General features: G+C 37.1%; 3 protein-coding genes across 3 annotated transcripts; 2 read left to right on the forward strand and 1 right to left on the reverse strand.

The window, feature by feature from the left end:
* Positions 1–1,632: 1,632 nt before the first annotated feature.
* On the reverse strand, positions 1,633–3,710 carry LOC145215734 (F-box/LRR-repeat protein 8-like). Its single transcript, XM_080084448.1, has one exon. The coding sequence runs from the start codon at positions 3,492–3,494 to the stop codon at positions 2,352–2,354; it is 1,143 nt and encodes a 380-aa protein (XP_079940574.1). The 5' UTR covers positions 3,495–3,710; the 3' UTR covers positions 1,633–2,351.
* Positions 3,711–6,338: 2,628 nt separating this feature from the next.
* Positions 6,339–15,724, forward strand: LOC145215703 (uncharacterized). The gene is made up of 11 exons (XM_080084446.1): positions 6,339–6,739; positions 6,804–6,838; positions 7,284–7,334; positions 7,622–7,675; positions 7,787–10,296; positions 10,805–10,945; positions 11,239–11,358; positions 11,473–11,570; positions 11,707–11,886; positions 13,127–13,386; positions 14,964–15,724. Exons 1-11 carry the CDS (start codon positions 6,690–6,692, stop codon positions 15,098–15,100), a joined length of 3,636 nt encoding a protein of 1,211 aa, XP_079940572.1. The 5' UTR covers positions 6,339–6,689; the 3' UTR covers positions 15,101–15,724.
* Positions 15,725–15,814: 90 nt separating this feature from the next.
* Positions 15,815–17,053, forward strand: LOC145209255 (uncharacterized). Its single transcript, XM_080079524.1, has one exon. The coding sequence runs from the start codon at positions 15,815–15,817 to the stop codon at positions 17,051–17,053; it is 1,239 nt and encodes a 412-aa protein (XP_079935650.1).
* The last annotated feature ends 314 nt before the right edge of the window (positions 17,054–17,367 follow it).

A 17,367-nucleotide genomic window follows, 5' to 3' on the forward strand; every position in this document is an offset into this window, starting at 1 on the left:
ACTGTCATTTTAACGAATCCCACAAACAAAAACATACAATTTAAAATATCCTTTTTTTCTCTTACTGTCAGTAACTGGCGGTGAGATTCATGTCTGGTGAGGTACTGAAATCTGTTTTTCTCTTATTTTACTTAAAAGATTTTCTCTGCTTTGAACTTTGCGGTACTTTCATCTAACGCGCACGCCCCAAAGTAGGCGTCGAGCTTTACAAAAATGCAAGGTGGTGAAACTAAATTCATTGCGACGTCACTGATGTATTCAACACCAACAAGTGCTCAACTCAAATCCACGACCAAGAGACAGACTGCCCATAAAATAACGTTGGTCATAACCCGAAAAACAACGGATTGAAACATTATTAATTTTGGAACACGTTGTTGTAAATATTGCTGTTGCTTTGTGTCTTATTTGCATTGTACAAAACAATGAGGAATATGTGCCATCATATTCAAGCCATTTGCCTAATAAGGTTGCAGTTTCTAGGCAAGGTTTGTGGCCAGACCGATAGTAAATTTGTTCAAAAACAAAATGCCATAACTACAAACTAACCAAAAAATCCGCAGTGGCCCCAAACTTACACAACAACGTAAGCGCCGCATAAAACCAGGCAAAGAGCCGCATGCGACTCGCGAGCCGCGGGTTGTCCACCCCTGAACTATACCGACCAACAAATAACTCAGTCAGAACATATATTGAATCTTATTAAAGACACAAACAGCGTCAAAACAATTTACACAAAGCTACAAGACCACGTATCTCGCGTGCCAGTTAAGTCCCAAGACTTTTGGAAAAACAAGCTTTTCATAAATTTTGACATACCGTGGCGAGAAGTATATCTTAACAACTTTAATTCCACCATTGAAAATAGGTTGAGAAGTTTTCAAATTAAATTAAATCTGAATGCCATAGTGTGCAACCAAATATTGCACTCCTTTGGGAAAATTGACTCCGACTTGTGCACATTCTGTAAAAATGCTACAGAAAACGTTTACCATGTTTTTTATTCCTGTCATGTAACTAGACTGTATTGGGAAAACGTTTGTGCATGGATTAGTGCTAGAACCCGAGTCCCACTGACGTTACCCCCCGTGAATTTACTTTTTGGTGTCCACAACGGTGGATCCGGCGATAAATTGGTTAACTGTATGTTGTTATGTGCCAGATATGTCATTTACCAATGTAAATATAGTGAAAATAAACCTACGGTATCTAGATTTGTACGCTTCCTTAATTCAGTACGTGTATCAGAATGTCATGTATCAAAAAAACGTGGAAACTGTCTTGCTTACCGCAAAAAGTGGTGTCGCCTGTTATGTACTGAAGTGTGATGTAATTTGTTACTGTTTTTCGCTCCTTTTTATTGTTTATCAATAAAAAAAAATAAAAAAATGATGTTAACCCTGTGGGCCTCGGGTTCGTACATAATAATTCAGGTTCGTGGAATCGCAATGAAATATTCGGCCGAAACCGAATTTTCGTAAAATGCGCCAAATTCGGACGAATAAATCCGGCAAAACGAAATTCGCCACATCACCAGATTTATGGCATTTTAAGATGCACGAATAACATTTTGTAACCATCTAAATGGCAATAACAAAACTTTTTTAATGGCTTACTTACTTTACTTTTAACTTTAGTTTTTGCAATGAGTTTTAATTTGGCACATAAACACAACATCACAACATGGCACATTAAATTAAGACCTCTAACTGTGCATTTAAACAAAACACTGACAATGGTCTAAAGAAGTGTTGCATTTATATGTAAGAAAATTCAAATACTGCAATTACAGGTCCAATAGGTTTAAAGTTTTTGTTAACAAAAAACGTTATAAAATACACTTCGGTGGTTGGGTTGCATACCAGTGAACTAAATTCACTGCCACCAAAGAAAAAAATAAACAAAAAGTGCATGTTTAAAATTCAATAATTAACATCTGTACACAAACTTTGGTAAAAAAAGCATTGTAATTCTGCAAACATTGGAAAAAAACCTACCACTTTCCACACAATAGTACAACAAAATACAAGAAGAATATGTTTCATAGACAGTAAAACAATTACGTATTAATCAGTTCAAATAGACAATATAACATAAGCAGAATATGAAATCGTTTTTTCATCACACAAAAAAATTAATCACTTGAATAAAAGCCAAAAAACACTTTCATCAAAAAATCAATAATGTACAAAATCAGTCTAGAAACATACCATGTTTTGTATAATACTGTACATAAATAAAACCCTTTCTTTTGCAAAAGATCTGCAGCTTTGTAACATGAACATGTATTATTTCATTACTTGAAATTAAAAAAGTAACTTCACAGACCAGAATATCACCGACATGACTTTTTACGGGTTAGTTGTTTCACAATACAGTGTGGAGTTAGTTAAAGATTTCATTGTTTTTATTCGAGTAATGGTCTCACTCTGCAATGTACAATAGCAGTGCAATTCTTCCAGTTTATCACACCTTGAAACCAAATCCAGTAAAGCTGGTTCCAGACCAGGTGGGGCCTTTGTAGAGTGGTCTAAACTTGTATGAAAGCTCAAAAACTTCAAGGTGTCCCAATAAGTTCTACCAATATGATTTAACTCATCAGTAAGCCAACCATATACTTTTAAGTGCAACCGAGTCAAAGGAATTCCAGGACATAACATTGGTATGATAAGATGGTGGGGCATTATCATGTGAAACTGAAGTGTAACTTGGGCTTCAGAATTTGCTTCTTTAAACTTTTTCCACATTTCTGTTTCTATCATGGCTTTGTACTTGTCACTTCTGTTGCCAAGAAGCGACAAAATCTTAAATGGTACTTTTCGCTTCTCACACATAGCTTCCATTACAGAGTCATTTAGACAATGATAAAATATGTCAAGTTCTTCAAGAAATGGACACTTCTGAATAAGTTCTTTTATACAACTTGGTTTTACATTGTCAACTAGACATGAATTTTGAAGGTGAACTACTCTCAAAGCTTGGTGTTGGTTTGCTAAAGTTAGGATTAAATCATTATCCAAAGCAATGTTACAGTGATTCAAATCAACATAAGATAACTGAAACACAATTTCTTCATCAGGCTTTCTTGAGAAGAGTTTTTTTAGGCTGTCTAATATTTCCTGGCCTTTGAAACAAAGTGGGTTTGCTCCAGTAAAATGAAATGCAAACTTTTGAAGCTTTTTTTTCTGGGTTGAAGTAAGCTCATCCATAACTTGAAGAGCCCGTTCTCGACTAATTTTCTGAGCTTGGTTGACATAAATTTCCACATCTTTAAGCTCTTTGCAGTACTTTTCTATACATGTTATTGCTTTGCCTTCATTGTCAATATCAGTGTCAAACTTGAACATAAACTTGCTCCAAAGTTTTGGATGATGGAAGCATTCTGACCAAGATTTACAGACAAGGCTTGATTGCAATCGGTCATTAACTGGAAGATATGAAAATATGTCCACCAATATATGATCAGGAACAGTTGACCAGTTTAGATATTCCATTGCATAAAATAAACCCTAACACTGCCTTTTACGTGGGTGTAAATATTGATAACATGCCCATGTTGTCAGTACCGAAATCTGTTGTGCAGTATACGGCTTGATAGTTGGTACCTTATTAGGACAAGATTTTCAACATAACAAACTTTCTACTTTCTAGCAACGTGAGGCGGTGCCTTTTTCTCATGCAACAAAAACTGAGAGATTTGTGCAATCGTGCGTAACAACCATCAATGCATTTATTTCATAGAAATCCTGTTTCTAATTTACGCAATATTAAGAACAAATTTGTTGCAGGTACTTAACGTTGTGCACTTGTACTGTGTATGTCTTAAAAGGAAATGTTTTCTGAGCAGATTTCTAGAATACGCTGTTTCTCGAGCCCAACAGTCAAGTTTTTCATTAAATTTAGTTTTAGAAATGGTTCCAGTCAAATCAGTTCCTAAGTCAAGACTCGCGTATTTTAAGTCTTTAATGACTTTATTGGTAGCGTTCAAAAATTATAAATATTTGATTTACATTAAAATGTAAAACCCAAGTCCCGAAGGTCAGATTTGGAGACGGGTGTATTATCGTAGCCTACAATCTACATTTCATGCACGGACGTTCTAATGCCGATCACTTATCGGTCGCTTTTGCACCATTGAGCTAGGTCGGTGGTTCTCAACCTTTTTTTCTTTCGTGGCCCATTTTTATTCCTAAAATATTCTGTGGCCCAGTAAATTTTTATGAAAGAAAAACTATAAAATAGGTTCAAAAAAAGCAGAACATATTTCAAACATATTATAAGTTCAAAATAACTTAATGCAAAATCATAACACAGCACTTTCCCTTGTTGTAATCAAGCCATGGCCCACTGGTTGAGAACCGCTGAGCTAGGTGTTATCACTCGACCATTGGTACGTAGGCTACTACGTAACTTGTGTTTGCAATTTATGTCATTGCCCTGATGACGGTGTCTCGTATAGGACATCGAAACGTTGGCATACCTTAATAAAAACTGCTGGAAGAGCTAAAATTTTGTTGATACATTTCATGCCTTTGCACAGTTTCGAAAAATTTGCGCACAAATGGACGGCACATTTATTATTGTATATACATTTACAATATAACCGCCATAGCCCCTATTGCATAGGTAAAGGTATTTTGTGGGATGAAACTGTCATAGTTAGTACAAAGTTCACAATTAGTTTATATTTTGATTAAGTTGTAATTTTTGATTAAAGTTGACCAGTGCTTATTAAAAGTCAAGCTCTCTCTACCCACTGAGCAAATTGTTGATCTCAATACATTTGGCTGGAAGCGCCACGTTATAATGGGCTACATAATTATCTGCTATACTGCTTGATTTAAACAGGGAGTCAATCCGGAGCTGAACCCGAGAACCGGATTAAGCGGAACCGAACCCGAACCGTAACCTCAACTATACGATTTCCTTAAAACCCGAGCCGGAGATTAACCCTTTAGCTAACCTAAAGTTTAGCCTAGTTTGTTTAGCGTTGAACCTAAACTGAAACCGAACCCGTAAAAACCAGCTTGTATTACTTTTTGTAATCGCCACCACAAAATTTATTGATTTCAAACAATGTACTAAATGATACAGGAAATAACAGCTTTTAGGGCGAATGAATTATAGCCTAATATAGAATGACGAATTATAATGTGTCGCGCAGTGGACATCCAAAATTTTTTGGAATTTGATAATGCCGTGTAAATAAAAGAGTAGAATCTAAAATTAAACAAAATAAATTTTAAAAACATAAACCGCTTCAAACCGGATATTTTTCCGGAACCAAAACAAAACTCGAACCCCAAAATGGTTTGTTTTAAACACCTGAACTGAATCCGACCCCTAAAAAACAATAAATAGTGAACCGGAATCGAACCTGCACCCATATTGCAAGCGTTGGAATTCCTGAACTGGCCAAAAATATTTATCGAGCTCGAATGTGTAGCTCTGTTGTTTATGTAACTATAATACATAACTAGGGCAAATATTTTTTGACTTGTCAAAAAAAGTCAAAATTTTGTCAAAATTTTTAGAATAGGTCAAAAATTTTCAAAATTGTTTACAAAGTCAAATTTTTTTACAAAATTAAAATTGTTTACAAACTGCATTGTCATGGTGTTGTAGAGGTTGCACTGCCAGCAAACTATTCGTTTTACACCTTGTAGCCTACTTTATACTGTTGTAATTGGCCCATTGCCCCAATTATTGCGAATCATAAACCATCAAGTGAGTGAAACAATTAGGTTGATATGGCGTGATGCTCAACACACCTCAAAACGTGCAAAATTTTGGTAGGTCCCAAGTCATTTTACGGCAGCTGCAGGTTAGGTGCAGCTCTTGCTTCGATTTTGCTTTAGATACTTCATGTATCTTTCGTTTATACAAATGTATTGAATAATTTTCGTTGTGTCTTAGCTGCAGTTTTTTGGCAGTGATTTTAATTAGCTCATTCCCTTTTCAGAATAGGTTAGGTCTATGTTCAGATTTTTGCCCTTCTGTTAGACTTTTGCACATTCTTTCGCTCTAGTTAGATTAGTCTAGCCATATTTTAACTTTTTGAACGATAATGCGTAATTTAACTACTTGAATTCTTCATAGGTCAAATTTTGTCAAAAAAAAGTTTTTTAAGGTCAAAATTTGTCAAAATTTTCAATTTGTAGGTCAAAATTTTTCGTTTTTTAGGTCAAAAAATAATTGCCCTATACATAACAAATATATACCTGACCCCTATCGGCTTAACACTAAACGAATGCCGACATTAAAAAATGCATAAATATTTACGCTAATACCGAAAGACAAAGCAACGTAAGCGATCTTTTTTATAGAACGCTTTGGTATAAACTGCCGAATCACAGAGACATCGCATCACGCTGTTACAAGATCCTTAGTTAAGCTGAAAGTCAGACACCACCAACAAACAGAGTTGTTTTGTTCCCTATTTAAACAAAACAAGTTATTTCATGGGCAACAAAAGATAGTGTACCGGCTTTGAAGGTGCTAAATACATCAGCACAAATAAGGTTCTGACCCGACGCTTTATTTCAGGCTTATGTTCAATGATTTTCATCACAGAAATGCCCTGTATTTCGCATTAATTCGGTTTAATCGGTTTAAGGTTCCGTTTCAGAGTAGGCAGGAAAGCTATTCAGAATTTTTTTGGTTAATTTTGTTTTCATCGAAATTGTCAGATGGAAAATAAACAGCCGCAAAACAACAAAGTCAAATGGTACAGATTTAGGTAAGTTTATTTGTCAGTGTTCAAATTTATACAAGAGAATACTAAAATACTAAATTTGCTGCAGTTTATTCCGGACATTGTCAAAGAAACAAAAGCCGAGTAAGTATATAGTCATTTACATGATTTTTTGAAATGATTGTTATTGTAAGCAAATATGTACGGTTTTTACGCATGCAGGGTATAGATTTCTAAAACAGACAAATGTAACTGTCAAATGCCAATAAATCTGCGACACTACAACAATTACTCGACAATCTTATTAAATCAGGGTTATCAGTTACATCTTGTGATAATGCAAGATGTATGTTGCGCAAGGTTGCCATCGACATGGATTTTCCAAAATAAATAAGGACGATCAAAAAAAAATTAAAAATGTATTACGTTAAATAAATGAAAACATTTTATTTGTGGTGCGCTCAGGCGTAATTATGCTAAAACACTTGAGTTCATGTATCCATCAACCAACCGACGTCAACCGAGCGTAGATGATATACTAATGAACAAAATGGCTAAGATCAAATCAAGTTGTGTCCCCTATTTTTAGAGGCAGCAGAGTTAAAACCAGCACCAGACACGTTTGAGGCCAAAGTAAACGGTAAGTTTTTACCACAACTTACAAGTTCATGTAGCAGATGTGAAATATCGTTTAAAAGATGGAAAAATTTATATTGAGATGCTACGAAGTTCCGATTTTACGAAAAACTTTAACATTTTTGGGTTGATTGAGAGCGCACTTAAAGATCCCTTGATATTTTAACCTAAAAAAGCTAGATCGGTTAACTACTTTTGGAAAATTAAGCTGCCATACAGCCTATGGTGACAAATGAAAAAAAGCTTTTTTGGGTTTATAAACTGATAATAAACAGCATTTGCTAACTTTAGAAATTCTATTTGATGACTATCCGTTGACCTTGGGGGAGCTTTTTGATTTAAAAGGTAAGTTCGTTCTTGATTACTGGTTCTCATCGTTGTCGATATGACAATAATACCAGCTTTAGCATGCAAAGCATTTTTTTTCAAAAACGAGCAACATGTTACTTAAATCAGATGATCCAAATGAAAATGACGACTTCTATGACGACGAATCATTATCATCAGAAGATGAGCCGAAGGGTAAAGTCCAAACACGAAGAATTGCAAGAAGACGCCTGGATAAGACAGAAAAGGACAATAGGGTTCAGATGCAGGAACGATTCTCAGGGACAAAGGCGTTTCATGAGAAGCCCCCAGCTATATACACAGCTCCTAGAGGGAAATCCTGGACACGAACTGGAACCGCAAAATCGCTCACACGATCGAGGCGGAGTGTTCAGGAAAAGAGTCAAATCAGGAATTTTAACGAGGATAGAAATAAAACGGCATTATCAATGAAAGGAACCACAAGTAAGAGCTACAGGCAAAGTTACACAGCAAAGACGAAACAGTTAAAAAGTCAAGTGCGATTCGAAGACGATTACGATTCGTCGGATGATGACTCAGACGCTTCAACTACATCGTCAAGTAGTACAGAAAGCTCCGATTTTACAATGGAAGATAGTACTTCGTCATCAGATAGCAGTGAACACCAACCAGTGCATAAAGTTACGACGAAACCTTCAGGAGGTCGGGCAAGGTGGCGGAATCCAAACATCAGTAATGTAAGAACAGAAAGGACAAAGAAAATCGTGGACGGGAGATTGTCTACGATGAAAGAAAACAAGACAGGTTTGATTCAAACGCATACTCAACGGGTGACAATAAATCGGCAATTGAAAGGCACTGAAGTGGCACTAAAGGAGCAAAAAGTTCGTGACGAAACAACTAACATATACCGAGCGGTCTGGAATGTGGGTCCGCCTCCTCCCTACCCAAACTTACCTAGGGATAGACGGTCTGTCAGCCGACAACAGAAACGCATAGTTACCGAAGCTGCCAAAAACCACAAAGCCAAAGATGCAATACGAACAGTGTTTATCCCAGTGACAGTTGAAAAAACGGATACAAAACAAGTCACGAAAAGGTCACGTTCCGTTGCTACAACAAAGACGCGAACCAATCCATTCGGGAACACCACTAACGCAATGCGCAGTGTTAGGGTGCAAAAACAAAGTGCATTGACTGAAAAAAGTGCAAGACGAATATTATCGCATGTTAAACCAAAGAATAAAAATAAATCTGCGAAAGCGACTTCGGCTAATAATTCCCCCGGTGACTGTGCGGAAGAAAATCAGTTTACCCAGACCCCCCTGGGTTACACAAGAAACATGACCAATGAGTCTGAAAAAACGTTCGCTGAGAAAACTACAAAAACGCAGCAAAAAACAAATCCATCCCCTCCTGACACTTTGGAAGAGGATCGCGGCATTGTTCGAACTGATACACAAGTACTTCAGAAATATACTGGGGGGATTAGCAGTGCCACTGTGGAAGCAAACAAATTGGAATCCGATATTCAAGAAAGTAATGAAAATCGACAAATGAAAAAAATGGCAGAAGATGTTTTGCCTCAAGAACAATTAACGGGAAATGTTACTTCTGTAAATCAAACAGCTGCTTCAGGAGATCAAACTGACACCGCAAAGAAGGAGGCAAATCCGAAAGCTTTCCAAGGTTCCAAAGAAGAATTGGAAATTGTGGAAGAAAAGTTTGAAACGCTTGAAAAAAATGAAAAGCCTAAGCTAAAAAAAGTGGAGTCACAAGAGAAATTGGTTACATTTCTCCGTTCTAATACTATAATCGACCAACAAGAGGTTGAAACCGAGTTACCTTTGAATTTAACACAACCGGCAGCACAAGTAGAACGTTACAGAGATCCACATAAAATCAAAAGTATTATTGACAGATACTCGCAAATGATAAAGGATGCTGAATTTGAAGAAGCTAGCAAAGCAAGAAAATTTCTAGCAACGTTGTTTCAATACAAAATGGACATCAGCACCAAAGATTTGGAGAAGTTTGCCTACAAACTTTTGAAAAAGGATCGTTATTTTGACGCGATTATGTACATTCAAATTTCTTCTGGTTTGTTGGAAACGGTGGCTACACCCCAGCAACATATTGAATGGTTGCACAGATGCTCGTGGAATATTCAGAAAATATCCGAGAAAATGATCGAAAAGCAGCCACACCAAAAATCCGTGATGAGCAGTCATGTTATTCCAATTATGCGAGAAATGTTGAAAAGTACAAAAAAAGTTTATATTGGCGATAATAAAGTCAAGACACACAATATCACGTGGTGTCTTCATCACATTGAATACACCCAATTTCTTGTGGGCGATTTGCAAGGCCGTGAAAATACATTGAACGAAATATTGGAGCTCTTGAAGAATGCATACAGAGAAGACGCATCCAAACAACTTGTGTACAGTTACACTTTAAACAACCTCGGCTACACTTACTTCAATACAGGAAGGTTCGATCAGGCAATCGAAATGTTAACAAAAGCTCTAGAAGCCAAAAAATTGGCGTTGGATTTCGGCAACGGAAAGTGGCACAAAAGGGATATAGAGTTAAGTCAAGCTCAGCTGATGGAATTAAAAGACAACGTCAACTGCCTTAAAATATTTAAAAACAAGGTACGTGGTAGGAAATGTCTAAGAGACGGGAATACGGGCCATTGAACACATTAAATGGTGTCTAAAGCTAAACGACAAATTTACAAGACCTACAGAAGAGCACATTCAACATGAGGTTTGTAAAATGGCTTAACTCAAAGGTCGGTGCATGCATAATCGTACGCACTTCGGCTGGAATACACGACTAACATACCTTTCTAGTACGCAAGCCACTATTGAAATATCGATCAATAACGCCTGCCTTTAAAGTGTTTTCCAATCCCGTATTTTATTTACATCGAATATTGCCTTTTCATTAGCCCCGTCGTTTTCGTAACAACTTACTGTGAATCTTTCATGTTCACCCGGATACAATATGGTTCGATTTTTCAGCTATCAAACATATCCAGTTAAATAAGCACCGCATTCGGCCATTTGATTCAAATTTACAACCACATAATAATGATGTACATATATAGTACCTTCTTCGAAAAAAGTATAACCCCAATCAACTATTACATGTTTAAAGGAAAGTCACACCGTAACAGTAAAAGATGAAAAAGGATGTAAAATTCAGAAGTCGGGCTGCAAATTACAAGTTCCGCCTCGAGCCCTAAATGAGACGAAGGAAATATCTATTACAGCTGTATTTGACGAAAATGAACAATCGGTTAGTATGTTTGTTTGTTTTAGTAGGGTATAAACACCCACAAGAGGGTGTCTTGATCGCTCATGTGCAACAGTTTAGGGCTGGTCCCGGTTATGAATTTATAGACAAGTTATTGGCAGCAGTTTGGGATCGGTTAAACCAGACCGAATAACCGGGTTTGCATTTTTCTGAATAATTTATCAAAATAAGTTTGCTTTTTTTAAGTGCTCAATAGTATTTCCAAGGTGTCATGACAAAAAAGTACATTCACCATATTAAACGACTTTTACAAAAGAAAAAAAATTAATCCACAGACACGTATTACTCCAGTTCTAAGATGTGAACCGCGTGGGCAAACATTTAAACAACCTATACGGATTACTTTGCCCACAAACTTTGTAAAAAGGTTCTCTCAACGAGATGTATATGTTGTGGTAAGTTTAAGATTTTTTTTCGTGTTTTAGGTTTTTTTTAAAAACTGTAAAACAACAAAATGTTAGAGTTTTTGTGGGTGTTTTTTACAACTTATTTCGTACTTGCCACATCAGATTGAAAGCAGTAATGATGGATTAACATGGGATGAATTGGCACAATTGAAGTTAAACGAAAGTAACCAATTGTCTTTTGAAACAACACATTTTACATTGTAAGTATTTTACATTAGAAGATGTATAACTGTCGGACAGGCAAAATTTTATAGCTTAACTGCAACAGACAGCATCCAAAGTTACGTACTAGAACTACCTTATAATTTTTACTCATTAACATAAAACTTCTTGTAGTTTCAGGGGCATTGTGAACAGCATCAAGATTAAATGTGGTCTATTAAAAGTTAAAACAATAAAATGCTACAAGATTTTAGACACTAATGAGCTGAGATGGAAAATAGTTGATAAAAAGTACATAAGCCAAGATCAAGAAGAAGATGAAAAAAATATAAATGAAGACAGCTTTACAATAAGGTAAAAAAACATCTAAAATTTTAATTTACTGCCTAATTCAACCACACCAGTTTAGACATAGATGACATCACCCATGACCATTCACCCAACCCTCAGCATTTTTTTACGGGGTTCGAACCCAGCAACCTCGCGGGGACGAATCCCGATCAGGTTTTTTTATGTCTGTATATGGGTCAGGCCCGCCAGGCCATTCGGCCAAGTTCAAACTATCATTTAAAAAAATTGCATGCACTACCTACCGGAAATTCGCAAAACTGGTGCTGTGAATTCCTGTGTTAGTACCCCAACGAGAAAATCTTGCTTACGGTGGGATTCGAACCCACGACAGGAGTCTTTCAGTGACTTGCGTTCACTGGAATAACACTGTAGCCGCAAAATATACAGCAATTATTTGCCATTTTTGCCCTTCCCTATTTTGTGCATCTTAAAGTTCAACGTTACTTCTCCATTTGTGGCCTAATGAATGTTCTCACGCAACCGCAAGGCGACAAATGGTGGGTTCTTTCATCGAATTTTTCCATGCAATTTTGGCATTATTTTTGACAAAAGCCGAACATCTGATAGGTATGGCCATGTTAATGAGTTATCTGTTGTGTTCGAACTAATAGTTTCAGATGGAACCCCATTAGGCCGTAAAACGTTTATCGTTTGTTATAAATATTACTCGTCACCACAAATTAAAGGTTTAAAAAACAATAACATATCGATGGTGGCTTGGATCAATATGTTTTGAGCATTTTTGTTAATGACGTGGCAACAACTTAAAAAAAACATAAAAGCCATGACAATGGGTCAATAAATGGCAAAAACGTAAAATGCCTATTAAACGATTAAAACTAGGTGTGATTTGCACAGTTTGTCACAATTGTGTCATAATTTTACTACCGTTATATTTATTTCGTCCGCCATTAGTTGTTAAAATTTTATTTTGAAACCATCGAATTCCTCAATATTTTTTTTACCTTGATGCTTTAAACATAAGCTTACTTTGCACCATCACCAAGGCAATTAGGAATTGTAAACATTGATCTCGTTCTAAGAAAGAAAAAGCGAATAAAAGCATCTCTGTCAGCGAAAGGCGTCATAGCAACTTTGTTTTAGCTGCAAATGTGTAGATAGGCTGTGGGCACAAATGTTAACAACGTTTACTGTTTATACAACATCCAGATTATCCCATAAACCGGTTAATCGCACAAAAAAACTTAGTATATCTTTAATATTTAAATGTCATGTTTTACAGCTACGATCAAAGAAACGTCATATTACTACTAAAAAGTGATTACTACACAGTAGGACCACGCAGTTATCGAACTATTAAAGACATTTGGAACCGACATGTTGCACCAACAAGCTTCTTGTGTGACAAAAAAGCTGGATATACTAAAAGCAAAAACAGGAATAATGAAGAGTTTTTCTTTGAGATTTACCAACAAAGATCCAGAGAGAACAAGACGAAAAAAGTTTTACTAACAGGAAATTTTTACATGAGATCATCTAAAGGTAAGTTAACTAAACCTGAAATCGAGATTGTTGATATTTTACATTTAGTAATTTACACAGATTTGTATATAGAAACATAACTTTAGGTGCTCTTTAATTAAAGGGTCCGGCCAAAATATAGTTCTTAAACAAAACGACGAAGTGTGTTTTACTAAAACTGCGTAAATTTAAGGTTATCTGTTGGTTACTACATGTCAAAATGTTTTTGCAAGTATGCACGTATTGTAAAGCACAATGCAAAAGTTTTTGTATCACCATTCCAAATTTCGCTGTTTATGACACTATTTCGGTTTTCTGTAAGCGAAAGTGGAAACTGTAGAGGTTAGCCGGGTTAAATAACGTCGGGATAATTACTGGAGAAGTGTCTTTTGCTGAATATATTTTACACTCTACAAGAGAAGAAAGAGTGTAAACCTTACGACGCATGTAAATATAGTGAACAAGATACTGATAACGTAACGGTACGAATAGGTAAAAGGTGTTAGAGCTCGCAGTGGGACACAAAGTTTCTAACTTGTGAAGATGACGAAAAAAGTTCATGCCGTCACACGATAAAGGCACTCGTATGTTAATTGCGCTTATTGTGTTAACTTCACACGATACTCTACAAAACTGTTTCAAAGCCGACATTGGACATATATATTCTAGCGGAAGTAACACTATTTTGACAGAAGTAAAATAATGATTCTCCACAGCTAGAGGTGTATTTTTTGTTAAATTTGCCTTTTGATTTGTACTTCTTGAACATGCTAACAATGTAACAATGTGGACAAAAAGCTTTAAAAGTTCGGGTTAGTTTGGAAAACGAATCTATTCTGTACATTGGCCTGTTTGCCCTTTTTCAGCTTTTTTTATTTTTATTGCTTTTTCTGTTGTGTTTTTCCTCTTTTTTGATGTTTTACAACTATCGTGTTACAGCGTCACTATGTTTGTGTTGCACCCTTCCTTCTGGTGCCGGAAACTATCCAACAGGGTTTCTTTTCCTGTTGAACCCCACTATCTTTCCCTAACACGGGTGGCTAGCTTTTAAGCCCAAAGCTGACTGGTTCCACCAACGTTGCCCCCCAGTCTTGATGTCCCGCGCCAACCTCACGCTCTGATGTGAGTCCACTTCACATAACGCTTATAATAACGGTATAGCTGAAGCGCGTTTATCATCTTTCCACCAATTGTGTCCTTACCTTCGTCGCGCTTTATAACGTCCCAACGTTGCGCAGCTATTTCCGGCTTGATGATTATATTTTCGCGCAATTGTGCTGCTACGATTTGTATCACCGGCGAAATAAACTCCACTCAACTCAACATGTTAAAATAATCACACCCCATCAATACTGTTATCATTTTACAAAAACTCCTGAGATTGTGTTGTTGTTTAATTGAAACCGGATGTCGAATTTGTAGTAACTGGTAAATCAAAAGCTTGTATTTTTATGTGTGTTAATAAAAAGTTTTTTGACACTCTTATTGGAGCAAACAGAACTTAATTAGAGATAGAATTGGAATATTTTGCAAATATAGCATAATCTTAGGCACTAAATTTAAAGATTTTAACATTACACATGAATATTGTGTTACAGAAAGGAATCAGCACGGGAATCAAACAATACATGTCCAAAATGCACAAAATGCCCCAATCGGCACAGGACGGGATGTTAATTACAATGGCCCAATCATCCAAAATCTAAATGTTACTTACAAAATTGCCAACAACTGAAAACTTTTATAAAACGTATAGGTCATAAATTACAAAACAAGAAGAGTTGGCATACCATGATGCTATCTCAAGTACATTGTGTCCAATTAATTAATGGTATATTCGAGCTGTGCATTATTAAAGAATTGTGTGTGGTCAGATTTTGTGCTGAGGTATGTGTGAACCGATAATACATTCAAAATCCGTTACCGATAGCCTTGCCTATGAAAACTGATTTATTTTGTACTGTTTTGACAAGTAGAGTTTAGTAGTGGACTGTCATTTTTAGTCAGTAGATGTATCAGATTTGTTTGTAGTAGGCAAGTACTACTGAGCTCCAAAGTTGTTATCATACATTTTGAAGGCAGAATCCAGTGGCATTTTTCAACAAACCAAAATGCTAGGACGCAGCACTTAAAATGATATATGTGATAAACTTATTGCAGCGAGCTACTAAGCAATTTACGCTCGTGGGCTCCGCTCTGTATTTTGTTCACTCTGTGCCTTAAGGGTTATTTGTATTCCTGCGCAGTTTAATTACATTCCTTAGTTCCGCTTAAACTCTCTCGTTTTCGTGTTGCTTTCCTCAGTTGTAGTTTTCGCGTTTACTTGACATTTTGTGTTAACTTCTATTTTACATTACAGGACTTATAGTGTCGATCTCTGTTGCTTGCTAATAAACTGTATTACGTTTATGTAGCCAATTACTGCAATTTAAGCAACAGAAGATATCCGATGGACAAGCTGCTTTTACGCCCGAACACTTTGACGATAGAACCTGAAGCTCCAAATGCTGGCAGACACTTTACGCATTGGCTTCGCACTGTTACAGATTACATTGACCAACTCTCTGAAGGCGAAAACACCGTTACTGCCGCTCACAAGAAACGAATTATTATAAACTGTCTATCACCTGATGCTTTTTCTCATGTAGAAGATGCCGATTCTTTTGAAGATATCGTCGTGGCACTAAAGCGAATATACGTAAAAAAGAAGAACAACGTATTTGCTAGATATCTACTTCTGAGTCGCATTCAAAATTCCGACGAATCCATATCTGAATATCTACGCGAACTGAAAACTCTTGCCAAAGATTGCACCTTTACTTCTGTGACTGCTGATCAATACAAAGACGACTTAACGCGAGATGCCTTCATTAATGGTCTTTCTTCTTCTTCGATTAGGCAGCGTCTTTTAGAAATTGAAGATTTAAACCTACTTAAAGCCGCCGAAATCGCTGAAAATCTTGCCAAATCACAGCAACAATCTCTCTTGATGGGTAAAAATTCATTAGTTGCTTCCGCACCCTCGGAAAGCGCCGGCGGCAGTACAGAAAGCGCCGCTAGCTCATCTGCTCATTTGTACCACGATGTGCCTCTGGCCACTGCTCGACGTACAAATCGACCCCGGGCAAAATCTTGTTATTTCTGCGGTGGTGCAATGCATCGTAGCCGATCTGCTTGCCCGGCTCTTGAAGCTGTGTGTTATAACTGCGGGAAAAGAGGACATTTCTCCCAGGTTTGTCGTAGCAGCCCCTCTTCTAATCAAAGCAGCTCTCGTTTCCGTCCCACCTCAGCTGTGTGTTTCTCTCCACGACGCTATATTTCAAACGCTTTCAAACCTCACTCTCTCGCTGAGGCTCCCCTAAGTCTGGGACCCGCTCTCGTAGACGGCTCGTTGGAGTCTAATCCAGTGAAAGTCTTAATTGATTCTGGTGCCTCCGGTAACTTTATTAGCAAACAGGTAGCTCAATCACTTCACTTACAGACATCCGGCCCTCATACGCCCATTACTAGTGCTTCTTCTTGTTTATCTATTGCCACCTCTGGCTCTACATCGGCTACAATCTATTTACTTGGCCGTTCGTATTCGCTGACTTTCGGTATTTTAAAAGACCTTTGTGCTGATGTCATTCTTGGGCAAGATTTTCTCCAGAGACATCAAGAAGTGACTTTTTCTATGGGAGGCGCTTAACCCCCGCTTCGCATCGCGTCTCTGGGCGTTTCTTTGTTGGACTTACCCGCTGCAACGCTCAAGCCTCCTCGACTTTTCGAATTTCTTTTGCCTGGTTGTACACCTATTGCCGCTCGGTCTCGCCGATACAGCATAGAAGACTTGCGATTTATCAATGCGGAAATAAAACGGCTTCTGAAGTCTGATATCATTGAACCTGCCCGTTCTCCTTGGAGAGCGCCGGTGTTAGTCGTTTCATGAGGTCACAAGAAACGACTCGTCGTTGACTATTCTGTCACGGTCAATAGATATACTCAGTTAGATGCCTATCCTCT

This window comes from Phallusia mammillata, chromosome 1 (assembly GCF_965637545.1).
Source record: "Phallusia mammillata chromosome 1, kaPhaMamm4.hap1.1, whole genome shotgun sequence".
Classification (NCBI taxonomy): Eukaryota; Metazoa; Chordata; class Ascidiacea; order Phlebobranchia; family Ascidiidae; genus Phallusia; species Phallusia mammillata.